General features: G+C 40.3%; 1 protein-coding gene across 1 annotated transcript in view; it reads left to right on the top strand.

Annotated features, from left to right (window-relative positions):
• Nucleotides 1-15827, top strand: part of AKT1 (AKT serine/threonine kinase 1) — a 65197-nt gene that overhangs the window by 28829 nt on the left and 20541 nt on the right. The window contains exons 2-7 of the mRNA XM_042862971.1: nucleotides 2319-2447; nucleotides 9052-9163; nucleotides 11997-12144; nucleotides 13709-13840; nucleotides 14007-14072; nucleotides 15675-15743. Of these exons, the coding sequence (XP_042718905.1) occupies nucleotides 2319-2447; nucleotides 9052-9163; nucleotides 11997-12144; nucleotides 13709-13840; nucleotides 14007-14072; nucleotides 15675-15743 (656 nt within the window). The remainder of the gene's footprint in view (nucleotides 1-2318; nucleotides 2448-9051; nucleotides 9164-11996; nucleotides 12145-13708; nucleotides 13841-14006; nucleotides 14073-15674; nucleotides 15744-15827) is intronic.

The following is a 15827-nucleotide window of genomic DNA, read 5'->3' as shown; positions in this document are numbered from 1 at the left end:
AGTGGAATAAAGCTGTAAGAAAGTATTAGAGCCAAACTTAAGCCTCTAATAAAACATGAAATAGGATAAGGGAGAGGAGGAGACTCTTGTGAAAGTAGAGTGTGATTTGGTGTAAAAATATGCATATTTCACTGAAAATAACCAGGTATTATTTTCAGAATATCTTTAAAAAAAAAAAAAAAGTTCATGTCTCCTGTAAATACAGACTGGTAAGATGCATAATGTACAGCAGGCAAGACTCTAACACTCTCTAACTTGCCCCTCATGTAGTTGGTTGTTAGTTTTTTTTCTTTGTTTGGTTTTTTTAACACACCATCCAGTGTGGATTTAGTCATAAGCGTAGGCATGTGATGGAGAAGGAAGGCCTAGCTCTTCTGGGTTTGCTTAGATCAAGAGAAGAAAACACCAGTGTGGAAGGTATGTCGCAGAGTCCCGACGGCTGCCTGCCCGACCCGCTTACCTGGCAGAGCTCTCTGGAGGCACTGGGCCAAACGCATTCTGTTTTCTTATTCCTGTAGTCCCATCTGGGGTGTAATAGTAATGAGATTGGAGTAATCTCACTGATCTGGGCTGAGTTGGATTGATAATTTAAATGTGAAAGGCTGCATAATCTCCTACTGACCCCAGAAAGTTCTCAGCTTTTAATTAAGGTCAAAATCAAGAAGGTGACAACAAAAGCTCCTTCATTTACTGCCTTGCCTATAAACGCCAGGGCAGTGCTCTAGGTGAGTCCTTCTGAAATTCCTGTAGTGTAGTAAAGCTCTTCTAGGTCAGTATAATACTTGCAGCTGCAACTGATGTCTTTAAAAGAAATACTGCATAGGTTTGTGTCCGTTTCTTTTACTCTCATCAGTTTTGACTGAGTTGTTGGATCAGTGCAAACAGATATTTTTTGAACGGCAACTCAATAAATTTTTGTTTCTTGCTTTAGAATAGAAAGTTAAAGGCCTAACCAAGGGCTAAAAACTTGAAAGCAACAGTCAGGATGCAAGTGGCACCAGGGAGAATAGCAGGTTGCTGTAGCCAGTAAATTTAAGGAGCCCTTTCTTCTCCCTGCTCTTGGCTGCTGCTAGAATTGCTTACTGGCAGGTGAAACAGCAGGCAGTGGGTGCTAGGGAGGTGCTCAGACCTGCTGCTGCTCACCTGAGCGATGCTTGGTGTCTGATCTGCTCCCTCATCCTCTCCCTGCTGTTGATCAAACAGACAAACATAAAAACATCTCCCTACTGCAGGGAGAAGGCTGCAGCTGCTGCCCAGCTGTGGGTGGTTTGCAGTGACAGCTTTGGTTTGTTTTCTCTCTTCTAAATCAGTTGTTGGTAGGGATGGGCAGAGGTGAAATGTGGCCTGTACTGTGGGTTGAGTAGCACCTGGAGTGAGGCTTCTGTGATTCAGCTGTGTAGAAATGTTACCTACAGATCTGGGAATAGCATGGGCAGGCAGCGCAAGGGGGAACTGATGCACACTGACTCCCAGAACAGATGTAGGTGGAACTCCAGACTGCCATCCTTGAAGCCCACTTGAGGAGCTCTGATAACTCACTTGAGGTTTTAATCAGCACTTTTCTTCAACTGCTGAAGGTTCAGAACATGGCTGTGATAGTCATCAACTAGTATCTGCTCAGTGTTACCAAGTGAGCAATAGCACAATGCGGTCAAGGGATCCTCTCTAAAATGAAAGGTGGGGTGTATTTCAGAAGAGATGCTTATTTTCTTGTTTGTGGTGGCTGTACATCACCCAGTGTTTTCTCCTTTTGTATTGTGATGTATCATCTCATGTTTCATGCTTCAGATGTTGTGAGAGGAGTGAGTGATGTTATGTAACGTAAGCAGAGAATTATCTTTTTATGTTCTAAAAATGACTGTTGGTTTGATAAAGCAGTTGACTAATTAGTAAATTACCCATTGTTGTTTAAAATACTTGCACTGCAAAATGTAAATGAAAAAAATTTCTCCACTTGTCAGTATGAAAAATGACAATAGCAAAAATAATACATAGGACATCTGCTCTGATTTTTTAAAAATTTAAAATGCATTTAAGGCAGATGTTGTAGAATTTGAATGGAAATAGGAATAGATAGAAGAACAAAACAGAGCTGTTTACCTTTTGTGAAGTCCCATTCTTATGGGTAGCATCACTAAAAATATCTGACTCAGTGCTTGTATTTTTCCACTGCTCGTATCAGAATGAACTGAATGTTCTTAAAGCTGCTGCTATGTCAGGAGTTTGAGTTTCAATACTTAAAAAAAATATATAGATTGGTGAATCAGTATTGTGGGGTGTTTTGATGATATCTTTCTTTTCCCACTTGTTTTTTGCAGGAGAATACATCAAAACATGGAGGCCTCGGTATTTTCTTTTAAAGAATGACGGCACGTTCATTGGCTACAAGGAGCGACCACAAGATGTTGACCAACGAGAATCGCCTTTAAATAACTTCTCAGTAGCTCGTAAGTGGTTTAAGGTGCTCTCTCATCCAGTTTGGGGGCTGAAATCCCAGTCATAGCCCTGGGAATCTGCATCAGTAATGTTCAAGTCTGCCCAGACTGATATATCTAATCTAGATTTAAAAAAAACAAACACAACAAAACAACACCATGTTTCTCAGTAATGACTGTGTAGGTTTGATGCTGTAGGGGTTTTGAAGTTTTCTACTGATTTTCGTTCTCTGGTTGTAGAATAAACAGGTTTACTTGTTGCTGTTTTGTTTGTCTGTTATTCAGCAAGTATTAACCAAGTGTGTGATACTTGGCAAGTAGGCACAGCCAAAGCATTTCAGCCACCAGATCTGGATGCAAGGGGCACTAATATCAATTGAAATTATTTGACTGGTAGTATAACACGGAACAAGCTCTGGTTTTAATAAAACACGCTCGTTTTTTCTTCCTTTTGAAAACAAAACCACATTTCTTTTTTTAGAGCCAACAGAAAGGTTTGCTAATAATAATATCTTCTAACCTCTTGTCCTTTGCAAACATTGCCATCTTTGCTCAGGTGCCACAGATAGAAGAACCTGAGGAACATCTCCTTCTCTTGCTCCTGTTTTTAACCTTTCTATTCATACTTCCAGCTTTTATTTTCTCCAGTTCTTGATCTTTCCTCTCTCTTGCCTGTGTCTCATTTCACTACTTAAAAATAGATCACTGTGGCACCTGTTATTAGCAGTAATCTGTTTCTGATGACTACTGGAAGCAGAGCTGTGCAGAGAGAAGCACAGGGCATTTTCCTTCTTGTTACAGGAATGCATGGGATTCATCTTGTCATAGAACCATAGAGTTGTTAAGGTTGGAAATGACCTCCAAGATCATCCAGTCCAACATCAACCTGTCCCCACCATGCACACTAAAACGTGTCCCTCAGTGCCACATTTACCCTTTTCTTGACAATTTTCAGGCTGAGATGTTTGAGCAGGTTTATTTTGGAGCACCTTTGGCTGCGCAGCACCAGGCATTAATGCAAACGTTAGTTTTCTCTGGTAGTGACAAATATACCTGTTGGGAGTGATGATAGGGAAAGCAATGGGCGTGCTGCTGTTGCCTGGTGTGCTCCAGTGCAGGAGCCAGGAGAGTTTAGGGGAATTTTGCCTCATTTTAGAGAGAGTTGTCTTAGAATTTTTACTGCACTAATGACGTGGCGCTTTCCCCTTTGGGTGGGTATCTACTTATGGATCAAGAAGGTAAAAAAACAGTGGCGGAAAGCTGTGAATTCATAAATTAATTCAGCACTTGGTCTGTAGCCAGAGGCTTTTACCAAATGCACTTTCTGCAGGACGCTTCCCTTCTGTTGCTGCTAACTGCATTACTTACAGTAATTATTTACTGCAGATCACTGCTAAGGAATAAAAAAGGACGTCTGTTGCCTTCCCTTTGTCCAAGTTGCTTTCAGAAAGAGTTAACTTAAATTGATTTTCACAACAGAAATATGTTGCTTTTTTTGGCAAATTGAGCTTGTCAGTCTTGGCATTTATATATAAACAAGTTTGTTGCCATGGTATCAGAGCATTGTCAAAAAGATGAGACACATGCCTGTACAGTGAGGTACCCCAGAAGAAGGACTGCAGGGAGGGGTGGGTGGAAGGATGTTCTTAGCAGGATGTTCTCCTATATGGAGAGCCAGTAGCAGGTCGGGAAGACCTCGATGCTCATGGGGATGGGCTCCTCACTACGAGTCAGTGCTGTGCTGTGGATCTCGCTGAAGCAGCTGTTGCCTCACCAGGATTTAATTTTTCATATAGGCACTGGCATGCAGTGTTGTTAGCATCTGATGTGTGGTTCCCTTCTAGGTACCCTCCACGCTTGCATTACTTGGGTTTGCTTTGCACCACAACTCTTCCCTTTGAACCTGCTTGCCTTGTGCTTTCACTTGAGTTAACTTGTGGAGTTCACGTGAGTCAATTGGAGCAAGCTCTGCAGGAATTCTCAGGCCAGAGTGGCTCTGCACTGCAGAGGATGCCTGCAGAAGGCTCGTGCCAGTGGAGCTGGGGTGGCTTCAGCTTAAACGTTTTGTAAAAATTGATCCTTTCACTTTCCTTTTCTTTTAATTTTTTTTTCCTCCTCATCATGATAGCCTTCTTTTTTTTTTTTTTTGTTAATCAGTGAGAGAGAGGGTTTTTTTGTTGTTTTTAATGAGATGGCAGGCTGTCCCTGTCAGTCTGTTCTTTGGAAGGGGTCCCATGTTTCTGATTAAAAATTTTACCCTTTTCTGCTCTAAAATAATGTTGGCTTTCTTTAGCTTTGCAACTAGAAGTTATTTTTTCTGTTTTTCTGTCCACAACTAAGAGACTCTTCTCATTAGAAACGTAAAATTCATATTAATTCATATTTTATCAATCCATGAAAAGTAGAGATATTGAAATCGGGAGAAAACAGTGAAAGGTAGTAACATTGTCTAATAATGCTCTATCTTTCCCAGTAACAGTTATGGAGAAAGTAATAACAATAAATGCAAAATGTACTTTAATTTTGCAGGATTTTTTTATGTGCTTTACAATCTTCTTTACCTCAGGCCTTCTCCCTTCAACCTACAAGGATTTTGAAATCCTTGAAAACTTGTTTAAAAAGCCCACATGGTAAAAAAAAAAAAAAAAAAAAAAAAAAAAAAAAGGAATCACTTTATATAAAAATAAATAAATAAACCTCTACTTCTCATTTAAAACAGCTGAGTATGTTTGAAGTTGAATGATATGCATATGTAGTTTATTTTACCTGGATGTTACCTACTGGTGATTTTTTTTTTTTTTTTTTCCAAACTTGTGAAAGATGGTACTTGAGCACTAACTGTGATTTCTAAGTCAGACCTGTGCCCGTGTGAAGATAGATGGAATAGAAATGCTGGTACCTAAGTAGTTAGTTATGCTCCAGACACCCTGCAGATAAATAACCAATAGAGTGTTGTAAATCTGTTAGGTAAGTAGCCTTCGTACTGATTGTAATCTCAGATTACCATGTATGTTTGCCCATTAGGTTATAAGCTCTTAAAACTGGATAGCTGAGAAGAGCAGTGTATTGTGATAAACAGCACAGAGAGAGAAGGGCTGTTCCTTTTAGGAAGAAGGGATTATTTCTCTGGCTGTCCAAAAGGAGGGTGGATTGCAGTGGTTTTGTTGCATAGCTGAAAACATAATTGCTCAACAGTGAGTGCTCCTTTTAGGAGAGGACTGGGTATCTGCAGTCAGGCATTTATCACAGGGCACAGTATGGCCAGATCTGTAGGCACATTTTCTGAGTCTGCTGCTATTCCAGCCACTTAAATGTAGGTCTCTAACTCAGGGCTCCCACCTCCTGACTTTGGCCATGCTGAGCTATTTGGCAGAGGGGATCTGCTCAGTGATGCTAGAATATAAAAGCACCTCAACGCAGTATTCCTTTTTGATTTCCAAAGTCTTATTTATTCACCTTTGTTACTTTCCAACTTGCCTTTTTTATTTTTATTTTTTTTTCCCCATCTCCTTCCTTAAAGAAACCAAACCAGGAACGGGAAGGTGCCTGACATTATTGGTTTAAAGTGTGATGTCATTATATAGGGAGCAGAGTTTGACACTTTCATTGCAAGTAATCTGCCTTTTAGCTTAAGTGCTGGTGAAGCAAATATTGTGACATTTTAGAAAGTCACTGGGATAATACTAAGTGTCTTTCAAACACAAAATGGTAATTTACATTTGAATGCCTTGGTGTCTATTCCTGTTAGGAACAATTTCTCTGTCCTACTTACTTTAAAAGACCAAACACCAGGAAAGAATCAAGAGGTTCTTCAGAGCAATTTAAATCATTTTTAACAGGCTGCTGTTTATTTGTTACAAATGAAGGATATGTATGCTGTCCTGTCTGACAGGAAAAGCTGCCGTCAAAGTGAGTAAATGACCATCAGCCCGTAGATGAAATGTGAATGTTTTTATACAGCAGAACCCCAGATGTGCCATGAATCAGACCTGGTATTATGTGGAGTCTGTATTTGTGGTCTGCTATAGCAGTGCCTGTTGCTGTACATGATAATAGGAGACAACTTTGGTGCTTCTTGTGCTTACCAACTACAATAAAGAGTACAGAGTTGGTTCTAAAAGTAGGAAAAAACCCACTGCTTCCTAACTTGAGTGATAAAATCCATGAGCTGGTTCTTCCCATATGCAGCAAAGTGGAAGCTACAAATTTTTTGAAACCTGTCATGTACAGCCCTTACACTGGTAAAGCAAGTTAAAAATAAAGCCTTCTGCATTTTTTCTTATGTGCTGTTATGATTGAGCAGGGTAATTAGACAGCATATTGTTCACTAAACAAAACATTTCTGTGTGACATACTTGAATTATAGTGGTTATTAACTGACAAATCTCTATTATTCGTCTTGCTGTATGCATTAAAGATTGCTGGATCAGCAGGCTTAACAGATATCGATGAACATTGCTGACTTGGGGGAAGAGCAGTGCTATTTATTTGGTCCCCTTCTGTGACAGACATCTTCTGTGGGTTATTGGGCTGAAATTAAATGGTTAAAGTTTAGAGCTCGTGGTTAAATCGAAGTATCTATGCCACTTATTCAGGGTATTTATTCTGAGGCACTGAATATGCATCTAAAGGCTGTTGTAAAAAAGTAAGCAAGCAACACCTCTCAGTTTGTTTCCTTATCATGTTGTACTGGTGGGTAAGTACAGTAAGAGTTTTGGATTTGCAGAAGATTAGAAATAGCCTTGTTTTCTTTTGTAAGACTTCAGCCAAATTCAGTATCTGTTGTGTCTGCATTGTGCAGTTTCATAGAGGACAGTCCCAGCCTTCATCTAGTTGTGTAAAGCAGTCGGGCAAAAACGGGAGATACAGCAAACAAAAAAAAGAAGAGCAGCTTAGCTAAGGTGGCAGATCTTGGAGCAGTTAAATTGCTCAGAACAGGGCCTACTGGGCTGTGCCAGGTCCTGCAGTTGTGTTCAGCATTAGTGGCCATTCTGCAGAAGATGCTGGAGGTGCTGGAAGGCAGAATACAGCACTCTGGAAGCATGACCACGTTGTTTTGTGGAAGTCCTTTAATCTCGGTGAATAAAGGAGTGCTGTTTATCACACTAAAACCTTTTCATGACTCATTAATAAACTTTCTCTTACCTAATTGCTGTACTTTAGTAGGATGCAGTATAACCTCAGCGTGCTATTGAAGAAAAATTAGATTTTCTTGTCATGAAAAATGCAAAGTTACTCATTGAAAACCTTATAATTCCAGTAGCAAATGAGGCACGAAATATATTGCCAAAATACAGCACCCAAAAACACTGGTGGTAAATATTTTATCTGGGTGCTAATTAAGAGCTTGAATTTAAAACTGAGCACTCTAAATTTTCACAATAATAAAATTAGCCTAACGATACCGGTGGATCCCTACTCATGTGGACCGTTAATCCACATTAATAATCTGGCCATATCCTGTCCTCATCTTGTGCACAGCTGAATGTGTTTGTAGCTCTGGCAGGAAGCAGAAATTTCTCCTTGCCTTTTCAGTGCCTTCCTTTCACTTGGAAGTTGATTTAGACCCTGAAGACCAAATCACAGTTTGTGAGTTTGTGGTTTCATGAACTGCTAGGAAGAATCGTTAATGGCAGAACACTTCTCCCATTATCCTTCTACTCACTTTATTTTGAGTTTGCTTGAAGAGGAACTTTGTAATTAGCACTGGATTTTATTTTAATATAAATCTGGAAACTATAGTGCCTTGGCTTCTGCTGTCATTTAATCAACCTTCTTCTGGTTTGGTTTGGTTTTGGCTGCTTTATAGTTTGTGTACCCTTGATCAGGTGCCCAAATTTGAAGGGTAAGCACTCATCATATCCTACAAAGCTTAAAACAGAAGATGTGTTTATTTTACTTAAAAATAAATAAATCATGCTCAGCTCTTCAAGGGGCATTTTTATGAAGAATGTGGTATTTTTGAATGTGGCCACGTTTCCTCAGAGGTTCGAGGTGCTGTTTGGATGCTGACAGGGATGACAGTCCATGCATCTGAGCGCAGCTCTCTGTGTGCTGGTTGCAATGGGGTCTTTTCTGGGGGGTTGTTCCCTCTAATGTTTGAGGGCTGAAATGCTTTGTGCCAGAGTCTAATCTCCATCAGAGCGATGAAAAATGACTGAATACACTTTCCAGCAACTCCTTGAAAGCCAAAGGCTGGATTTTGTGTCTGGAACATCAGAGGGTGGGAACGTAGAGGCTTGGCTTTAATTTCAGTGGATGTAATTGCTGTGCTATCAGCTGACTTTGTCCATGTGTTGGTGGATGACCTTTGGAGTGTAGGATCTGTGTCTGAATGGTTTCTGTGTCATCACAACGCCTTTCTACTTACCTCTCCAGGCAGAGCAAACATGGAGCCTTTCTAAGCAGAATTCCTTCTCAGTGCTGCTTAGATTACTATCTCACAAGCTATTTATTGGTTTCATCAACACAGTAAATTGTTTCAAGTTGCCTAAAGAAGTACTTACAGAGATTTCAATGGCTGATTAATTGCAACAGTTTGCTAGATAAGAATAAAGACAAATGATTATTTAAACCTGCTTATGTACCATGACTCTTTCTTCCTTGATCGTGGTAGAGTGCCAGCTGATGAAGACAGAACGACCTAAACCAAACACATTTATCATTAGATGCCTCCAGTGGACCACAGTAATTGAAAGAACATTTCATGTGGAGACTCCAGAGGAGCGGTATGTTTCATTCATATTTAATACATAAAACTACTTGCACAAGCAGATGTGAGTGTTCAGCATTAGCAGTAAGTCCTTTCCTGAAGCTCTTACTTACCAGGTGATGCACATCTAGACTGAAAAGTAACAATTTTTGAGCGTCTCAGGTTTAGTTTGTGTTGTAGCGCAGAAGGTTCCTTAAAGAGGGGTTGGCTTTTAAGTAGGATATTGTCTGTCACTGAAATGATGTTGGTTTGGATATCCAAAAAAGCCAGGTGTATGTCTGTACCAGCACACAGGTAATTATTTCTGGAAGGTTAGGCTTCATTTCTTACTGGGAACTATGTGGTATGTGAAGTGTTTCTGACCTGGGAGTTTCAGGAAGGATGAACACGAGTGAAAGAGATGCAAGCAAAGTTGAGCTGTGTCACAATGCTGACCTTTTAATTTCTTTTCAGACTCCTTGTTTTTAAAGGAAAAAAATGTTAGTAGTATCACTGCTGATTGCTAATGTTTTATGCAAATTAGATAATAAAGGTGATAGTTATCTGCTGCAGGTGCAGATTTCTATTTCAGCTGTTAGGAAACAAAGCTAAGAGCATGCATCCTGTGCTCTCGTCATTAGAGAATTGATCTCTTAGCTCCTAACAGAAGAGACTTCCAGCACAGCTACTCTACAACTACAGAGTATTTAAATATTTACTTGCTCTTCAGGAACTGAACTTAAATTATTCCAGTATCATTGCCCTAGGGGAAGGAGTATTTTAAAACCAGGGTCCTCCCTAGATATAACACTGGTATGTGTCTGATTTTAACGTTCCTTACTTTTTTGTCCTGTAGCCTTTATGTGTAGTGATTTAAAGACACTTCTTGTTTATCGCTTTTGATTCTATCACAGTATTCAGAAGAAAGTGAAATCAAATTAAAGCAAAGAAAAATAAACTGGTCCTTGTTTCGTTCAGTAGCTTTGCAGTCACTGACCCTAAAGTGAGTGAATAACAGTTTCCACTTGGGGAAATTTCAGTCTTGTTTTGTTCGCTCCTAGCCAATGGAGTCAGCTTGGTGATGCTTCAGATCTTGGGCATTAGTCACCTCTGTTGTGTACACTTGAGATGTAAAAGCTGAAGGTGAAATTCTGGTATCCCAGAAATCAGAGATCAACTTCAGGAAGGCCACGATCTTAACTAAGTCAGTAGTAAATCCTGAAACAGAAGCAGAGGTAGCCTTTAGCTTCTCTCTGCCAGTTCTGAATAACAAACATTTTAAATGAAGGACTACATTTGTGATTTTTAGTGAAGGAGTCTCTGCTGGGAGCATAGGAGAACATCCAGAACTTCCTATGTTTAGCATTACCTTACTGCCCCAGAGAGGGCTGGATAGCATATGTTGAAGAGCCTTTTGCAGACACATCACATAGAAGAGGTGATTTTTTAATTTTTTTTTCTTTATCCCCAAATTGGTGATTCTGTACAGCTGTCTTGCCTCTTGGAGATGAGGGAAGATTTCCTAGATTTCTCCTATATCTGTGAAGTAGAGATGGATGCTGTATTAGTCAGGAAAATCCCCCCAAAAACCTGAATGGGCCGTAAAAAATCTTACATGTAATCAGTGCAGATTGTATTAGAATCTTATGTCAGATACTTTTTCTATGGACTTCCGTCCCTGTGTGGAATACTTTGCTTTTTTCATCCAATAAAAATTGCAATTCAGATGGTCAGGCATGATTATTTTTTTTTTAATCTGGTATTTCATCATATTATTTCATACAGCCAGTGAAAAAACACTGTGACGTTGCTTAGGATGGTATGGCTTCTCCTGTACATTGCTGATCATGCGTGGCATTGCTCAGCATTGTCTACTTATTTATATTCCTGTTGTCACGAGAGTAGTTTACCTGTGATGTCCTAGGAAGAAGAGTTTAGCCAGTGCCACCAAAATTCCAAGTAGACCACAACATCCTGTTCCTTAAAGATGCAGAAGACACAATAAAAAATGGTAAATTCACGTAGTCCACAAAACGTCTCTTCAGCCCCTGTACACCTTACAGGTTTTCCCAGAACCCTGCTAGACACTGGGTTATGTTTTGTGATCAGTGCATTTGCAGTGAGATGAGGTGAATGCCAAAATCTTTAACTTGAGTAGTTTTCGAAGGTATGAAATTTCGTAAAGTTCAGTGCAGGGAAGATGGTCTGCATAGGTGTTAAAGGGGTCAGTAGCAGAGCAGCAGTTGCTGAAATGGCTGTGGGAACTTTCTTGTAACCATGCCTCTGTCACTCTTTTTGCTGACACTCTGCTAAACTTTTTACAAAAGAGCTGCTGTCACCCATCTATCCAAGAGAAGAATAACTTAAAACTTTTCCTAGAACATTCCTTGCTGTTGAAACTTGGGATACGTGTGTGAAGAGGTGGCATAGTGCCCCCAGCAGTTGGATATACATGTTTCAGTACACTGTAGGAATGGAAGAGCTGTATTTAATTGCTTGTGCTGTGTGGCGTGGGATCCTTCTACTTCTTGGTTTTGGCAAGTCTGCTTTTGTTATGTGAATCTCTGTATCACTAGGTCATATCTTGACCCAGTGACTGACAGTGCATTAGAAGTCTTGTGTGCTAAAGAGTCTTAAGTTGATATGGAGTGTTGGGACTTCTGCTGCCTTTTATTTTCTAGTGATGAAGACATGGCCTGAAAATGCTCTTGAAAATGTATTTTTATAGTGCTTGAAAACACATAATTCAGTGTACATTGCATTGGTGTGTTTGAGAGCATTAATTCTTCTGTATTCCTTGGAGACCCTTGCTGTGGCCAACAGTAATCTGGAGTTGCAAGTAACAGATGTCATTGCTTGTATTTTTCCAGGGAAGAATGGACAAAAGCCATCCAAACTGTAGCAGACAGCCTCAAGAAACAGGAGGAAGAGATGATGGATTTTAGATCTGGTTCTCCTAGTGATAATTCAGGTGCTGAAGAAATGGAAGTTTCCATGACAAAGCCAAAACACAAAGTGGTAAGCAAGCACAGCAGGAATAACCATAAATTTTAGGTCTTCTTGAATGTAGACAAGAAGCAACCATCAAGGCACATCTGTTCCTGTAACAATTATGCAGTTTTTGTAGATGTGGCTTCTGGATGAAGCAACTGTCAGAGATGAGGAGGTACCAATCAAAGCCTGACTGGGTTTGTCAGCATTCTAAACTTGGATATAATGCTTCACTTCTAAGACCAGCTTAGATCTAGAAGAAGTTTGCCCATTTTCTTGTGGTAACAGGAACTGAAATTGTAGCTTCCACTGTACCTTGACTCTGTGTGAACTCTGTGCGCTGTGTTGTTGCAGGCTACTGCAGTATACACCAGTATCTGCAGTATGCAAATCTAGGGTGGATCCAGAGGATTTGATTTCTCTGGGTTAAGGGCCTGGGTTTACTGACAGCCAATGATATGTCTGTCCATAGTGTTCATAGAGCTTGGGTTTTTGCATCAAGTAGAGTAATGACTGAATTGGCTTGCATGGCACAGTATGTGCCAGTGTAGATTCTCTGCCCTTTGGAGTCCTTCTGGACATCTTCCTTCAGCCTTTTCTCTGCCCTATCTGTGCCTCTTACTTGGGTTTCCATTTTCCAAAGGATTCCCATTGGCACTTGTAATTGAAAATTGATTTAACCTTCTGTGCAAATGCCACGTCTGGAGAATACCAAAGCATTTCTGTGTGTCCTTGTCTCACTATTGTCATCCCCCGTTACATTCATAATTTTGCTTCAATTTTGGCAGAACTGATGAAATTTTTAAAGATAAAATATGAACTATCCACCAGAGGCTGCTCTGTATGTCTGCCAGCCTTGTGTCATGCTCTTGGTTTTAGACTGGTGTGGGTGACTATTTATGTGTCACTCTGAACTGTAGCTGCCATTAGCCTTCTGCATCCTTCACCGAGCAGATACAAATCTTTCTGAGTGCTGACAAAGCGATTGAAATGTCTATAGAGTGATAATATGCTAAGTAGTGAATGAGTTTTCTGTTAGCAGGCAGTTAATGGTTTTTCTTGGTTTGATTATGTTTCATAAGTGTACTGGTACTCATGAACCAGGCCAACATGAAAGCTGGGGAGTGACTTTTTATAAGGGCATGTAACAACAGGAGGAAGGGAAATGGCTTTAAAGTGGAAGAGGGCAGATTTAGACTAGATATTAGGAAGAAATTCTTTACTGTGAGGGTGGTGAGACACTGGAACTGGTTGCCCAGAGAGGCTGTGGATGTCCCCTCCCTGGAAGCATTCAAGGTCAGGCTGGATGAGGGCTTTGACCAACCTGCTCTAGAGGGAGGTGTTCCTGCCTAAAGCAGGGAGGTAGAACTAGATGACCTTTAAGGTCCCTTCCAACCCAAACCATTCTGTGATTATGATTCTATGATTATGATTTCTATGGAAGAATCATTTCTACTTCTGTTTTCAGCTAAGCAAAAGTGTTAATGCATGCACATAGGGTTCTTACAGGAATGAGAAATCTTAGTCTGAGAATGATGTACTTATTGGTAGTTCATATAATTCAGTTCTTATTTATCTGTGTCATTAACAGACCATGAATGAATTTGAATACCTTAAGCTACTGGGAAAAGGCACTTTTGGAAAGGTCATTTTAGTTAAAGAAAAAGCAACTGGACGGTATTATGCTATGAAAATTCTGAAGAAGGAAGTTATTGTAGCAAAGGTGAGTAGATGGGAAAGTTGGGAGCGTGGTTCACTCTTGCTGTAGCCTTCTGGAAAGTCTTAACAGGGGTACTGTGAGCACTTGTAATAATTGCTCCAGTAGTGTTTGAAATAAAGCCCCTGGTCTGCAGAATCGCTGTAGTGATTTCCCTCTGCCTGTGTTTCAGGATGAAGTAGCACACACGCTGACGGAAAACCGTGTTTTACAGAACTCACGGCATCCGTTCCTAACAGTAAGTACTTGTCCCTTTATTGATTGCTGCTTAACATTGTGACAACTGAGACTTTCCTTATTTTTGGTTGGTTACACAGTGATCTGTGTTTTTAGAGCAGGTATATATTCTTGTGTGTTTCATTTTTGGGAAGCATAAATTATAATCCTTTCTAGAGTTTTGTGGATCAGATCTTCAGTGCCTCTTGAAATCAGAGACTTTGTATTTTCAGGATGTGATTTGATATAATGGCTCACCTGTATAATGGCTCCTGTCTCTTGAGAGAAGTATTTGCTTTCCCTGTCCTCCAAATGCTTGCTGTCCTCTGTGACAGAGACCAGGATGACTCAGACCTTGTGACACATGAGTTCAGGGTTACATAGTGGGAAAAGCTCTTTAATTTTTCTTTCCTTTTCAAATTCCCACAAACAGCTCACTGTGCAATCAGAGCTGTTGTGGTGCCAGCAGAAGCGTGGGGGTGAGACGGGAGAGCAGGACCGTGCTTTATCTATTGCTTTCCATTTAGATTGGCTAACTGTTCAATGAAGCTGTAGCCTCACTTCACAACTCTAGCAGTTTCTCTGGATTGAGTTCTAATTCAAGACTTTGTAGTATTCATTACAAGTTTGCTTTGAATCATTTCCAACCACTTCAGGCCTCTAAGAGACCTGTGTAGTATCCTGGTGGTTTCCTTCATCCAGATACACGTGAGTTTAACTGGAATTTAAACTTTTTAAGTGTGACCTCTGGAAGTAAATATTAGCTGAATTGAGTATAATCAGTTCATGTTTGCTGACATGTCTAGAACCTGATTCTCCCTTTCTTTTGCTGGTATAAAAATGATTTCATTAATAATGAAGATGATGATGATACCACATGTGGTATTTTCTCATTGCTTTCATAAACCCTAAAGTCCAAAACAAGGGCTGTCTTGAAGTCAGCTAGGAGAGCAGGTTGTGACCAAGAAACGTAAGACCATAGCAAACAAGTTGGTGTTACTCTTACTGCAGGAGTACCCATGACACAACTGTGCAAAGGCACCTTGTGACACTCCATCACACCCTCTGTCTGATCTGTTTTTGCAAATTGCTCACAAGTGCATATTGATAGCATTGCTCAATCCCCTGGCAGGCTGTCAACAGAGAGCAGTTGCAGCGAGCAGGGCAGAGACCAGGGGGCTGGTGTCTGTAAGTGCACTTGTTTCACACTAGTGGGCTTGCAGCCAGCGTGGCAAAACCTCGTGCTCTTGGATTTGGCTGTGGCCCACTGTCTGAGAGATCAAACTGGGAGCTTGTGGCCTGTGAAGGATATTTCAGTGCCACTGCCAATGCATTTTGTGCCATTGTAATGGGTTAGGGCTTCTCATAACATTATAGCATTACCAGTAGCTTCTGCAAGGGATTTCTTTTTTTGTAATGTTGCATTAAATATATTTAATAAAATAAGTTGGCAGTGGATCAGCACTCAGCTCAAATGAGAAACTGCGAGTATTATATGAGAGTCAAGGACAAAAAGTCCACTGAAATCTTATCTTTTGTCTGTCTGTGATTCTGAAAACTTACTCAGCATGCTTTTTATAACTGTCTGTGTGATCACCTGAGTTTTTGTTTAAATCTGTTTCAGGCTTTAAAGTATTCCTTTCAGACACACGATCGCTTGTGTTTTGTTATGGAGTATGCTAACGGAGGGGAGGTAAGGGAAATGTAACAATGTTCAGTATTGTAGGATATTCCTGTACTAGTGTTAATCGTGCTTGGCATTGTTCAGCTAAGGTCT

Source organism: Lagopus leucura, unplaced genomic scaffold (assembly GCF_019238085.1).
Source record: "Lagopus leucura isolate 7727_CA_CO unplaced genomic scaffold, USGS_WTPT01 Super-Scaffold_1, whole genome shotgun sequence".
In the NCBI taxonomy this organism is placed as follows: Eukaryota; Metazoa; Chordata; class Aves; order Galliformes; family Phasianidae; genus Lagopus; species Lagopus leucura.
The sequence above is the reverse complement of the archived record's forward strand: the minus strand, read 5'-3'. Positions and strand labels throughout refer to the sequence as shown.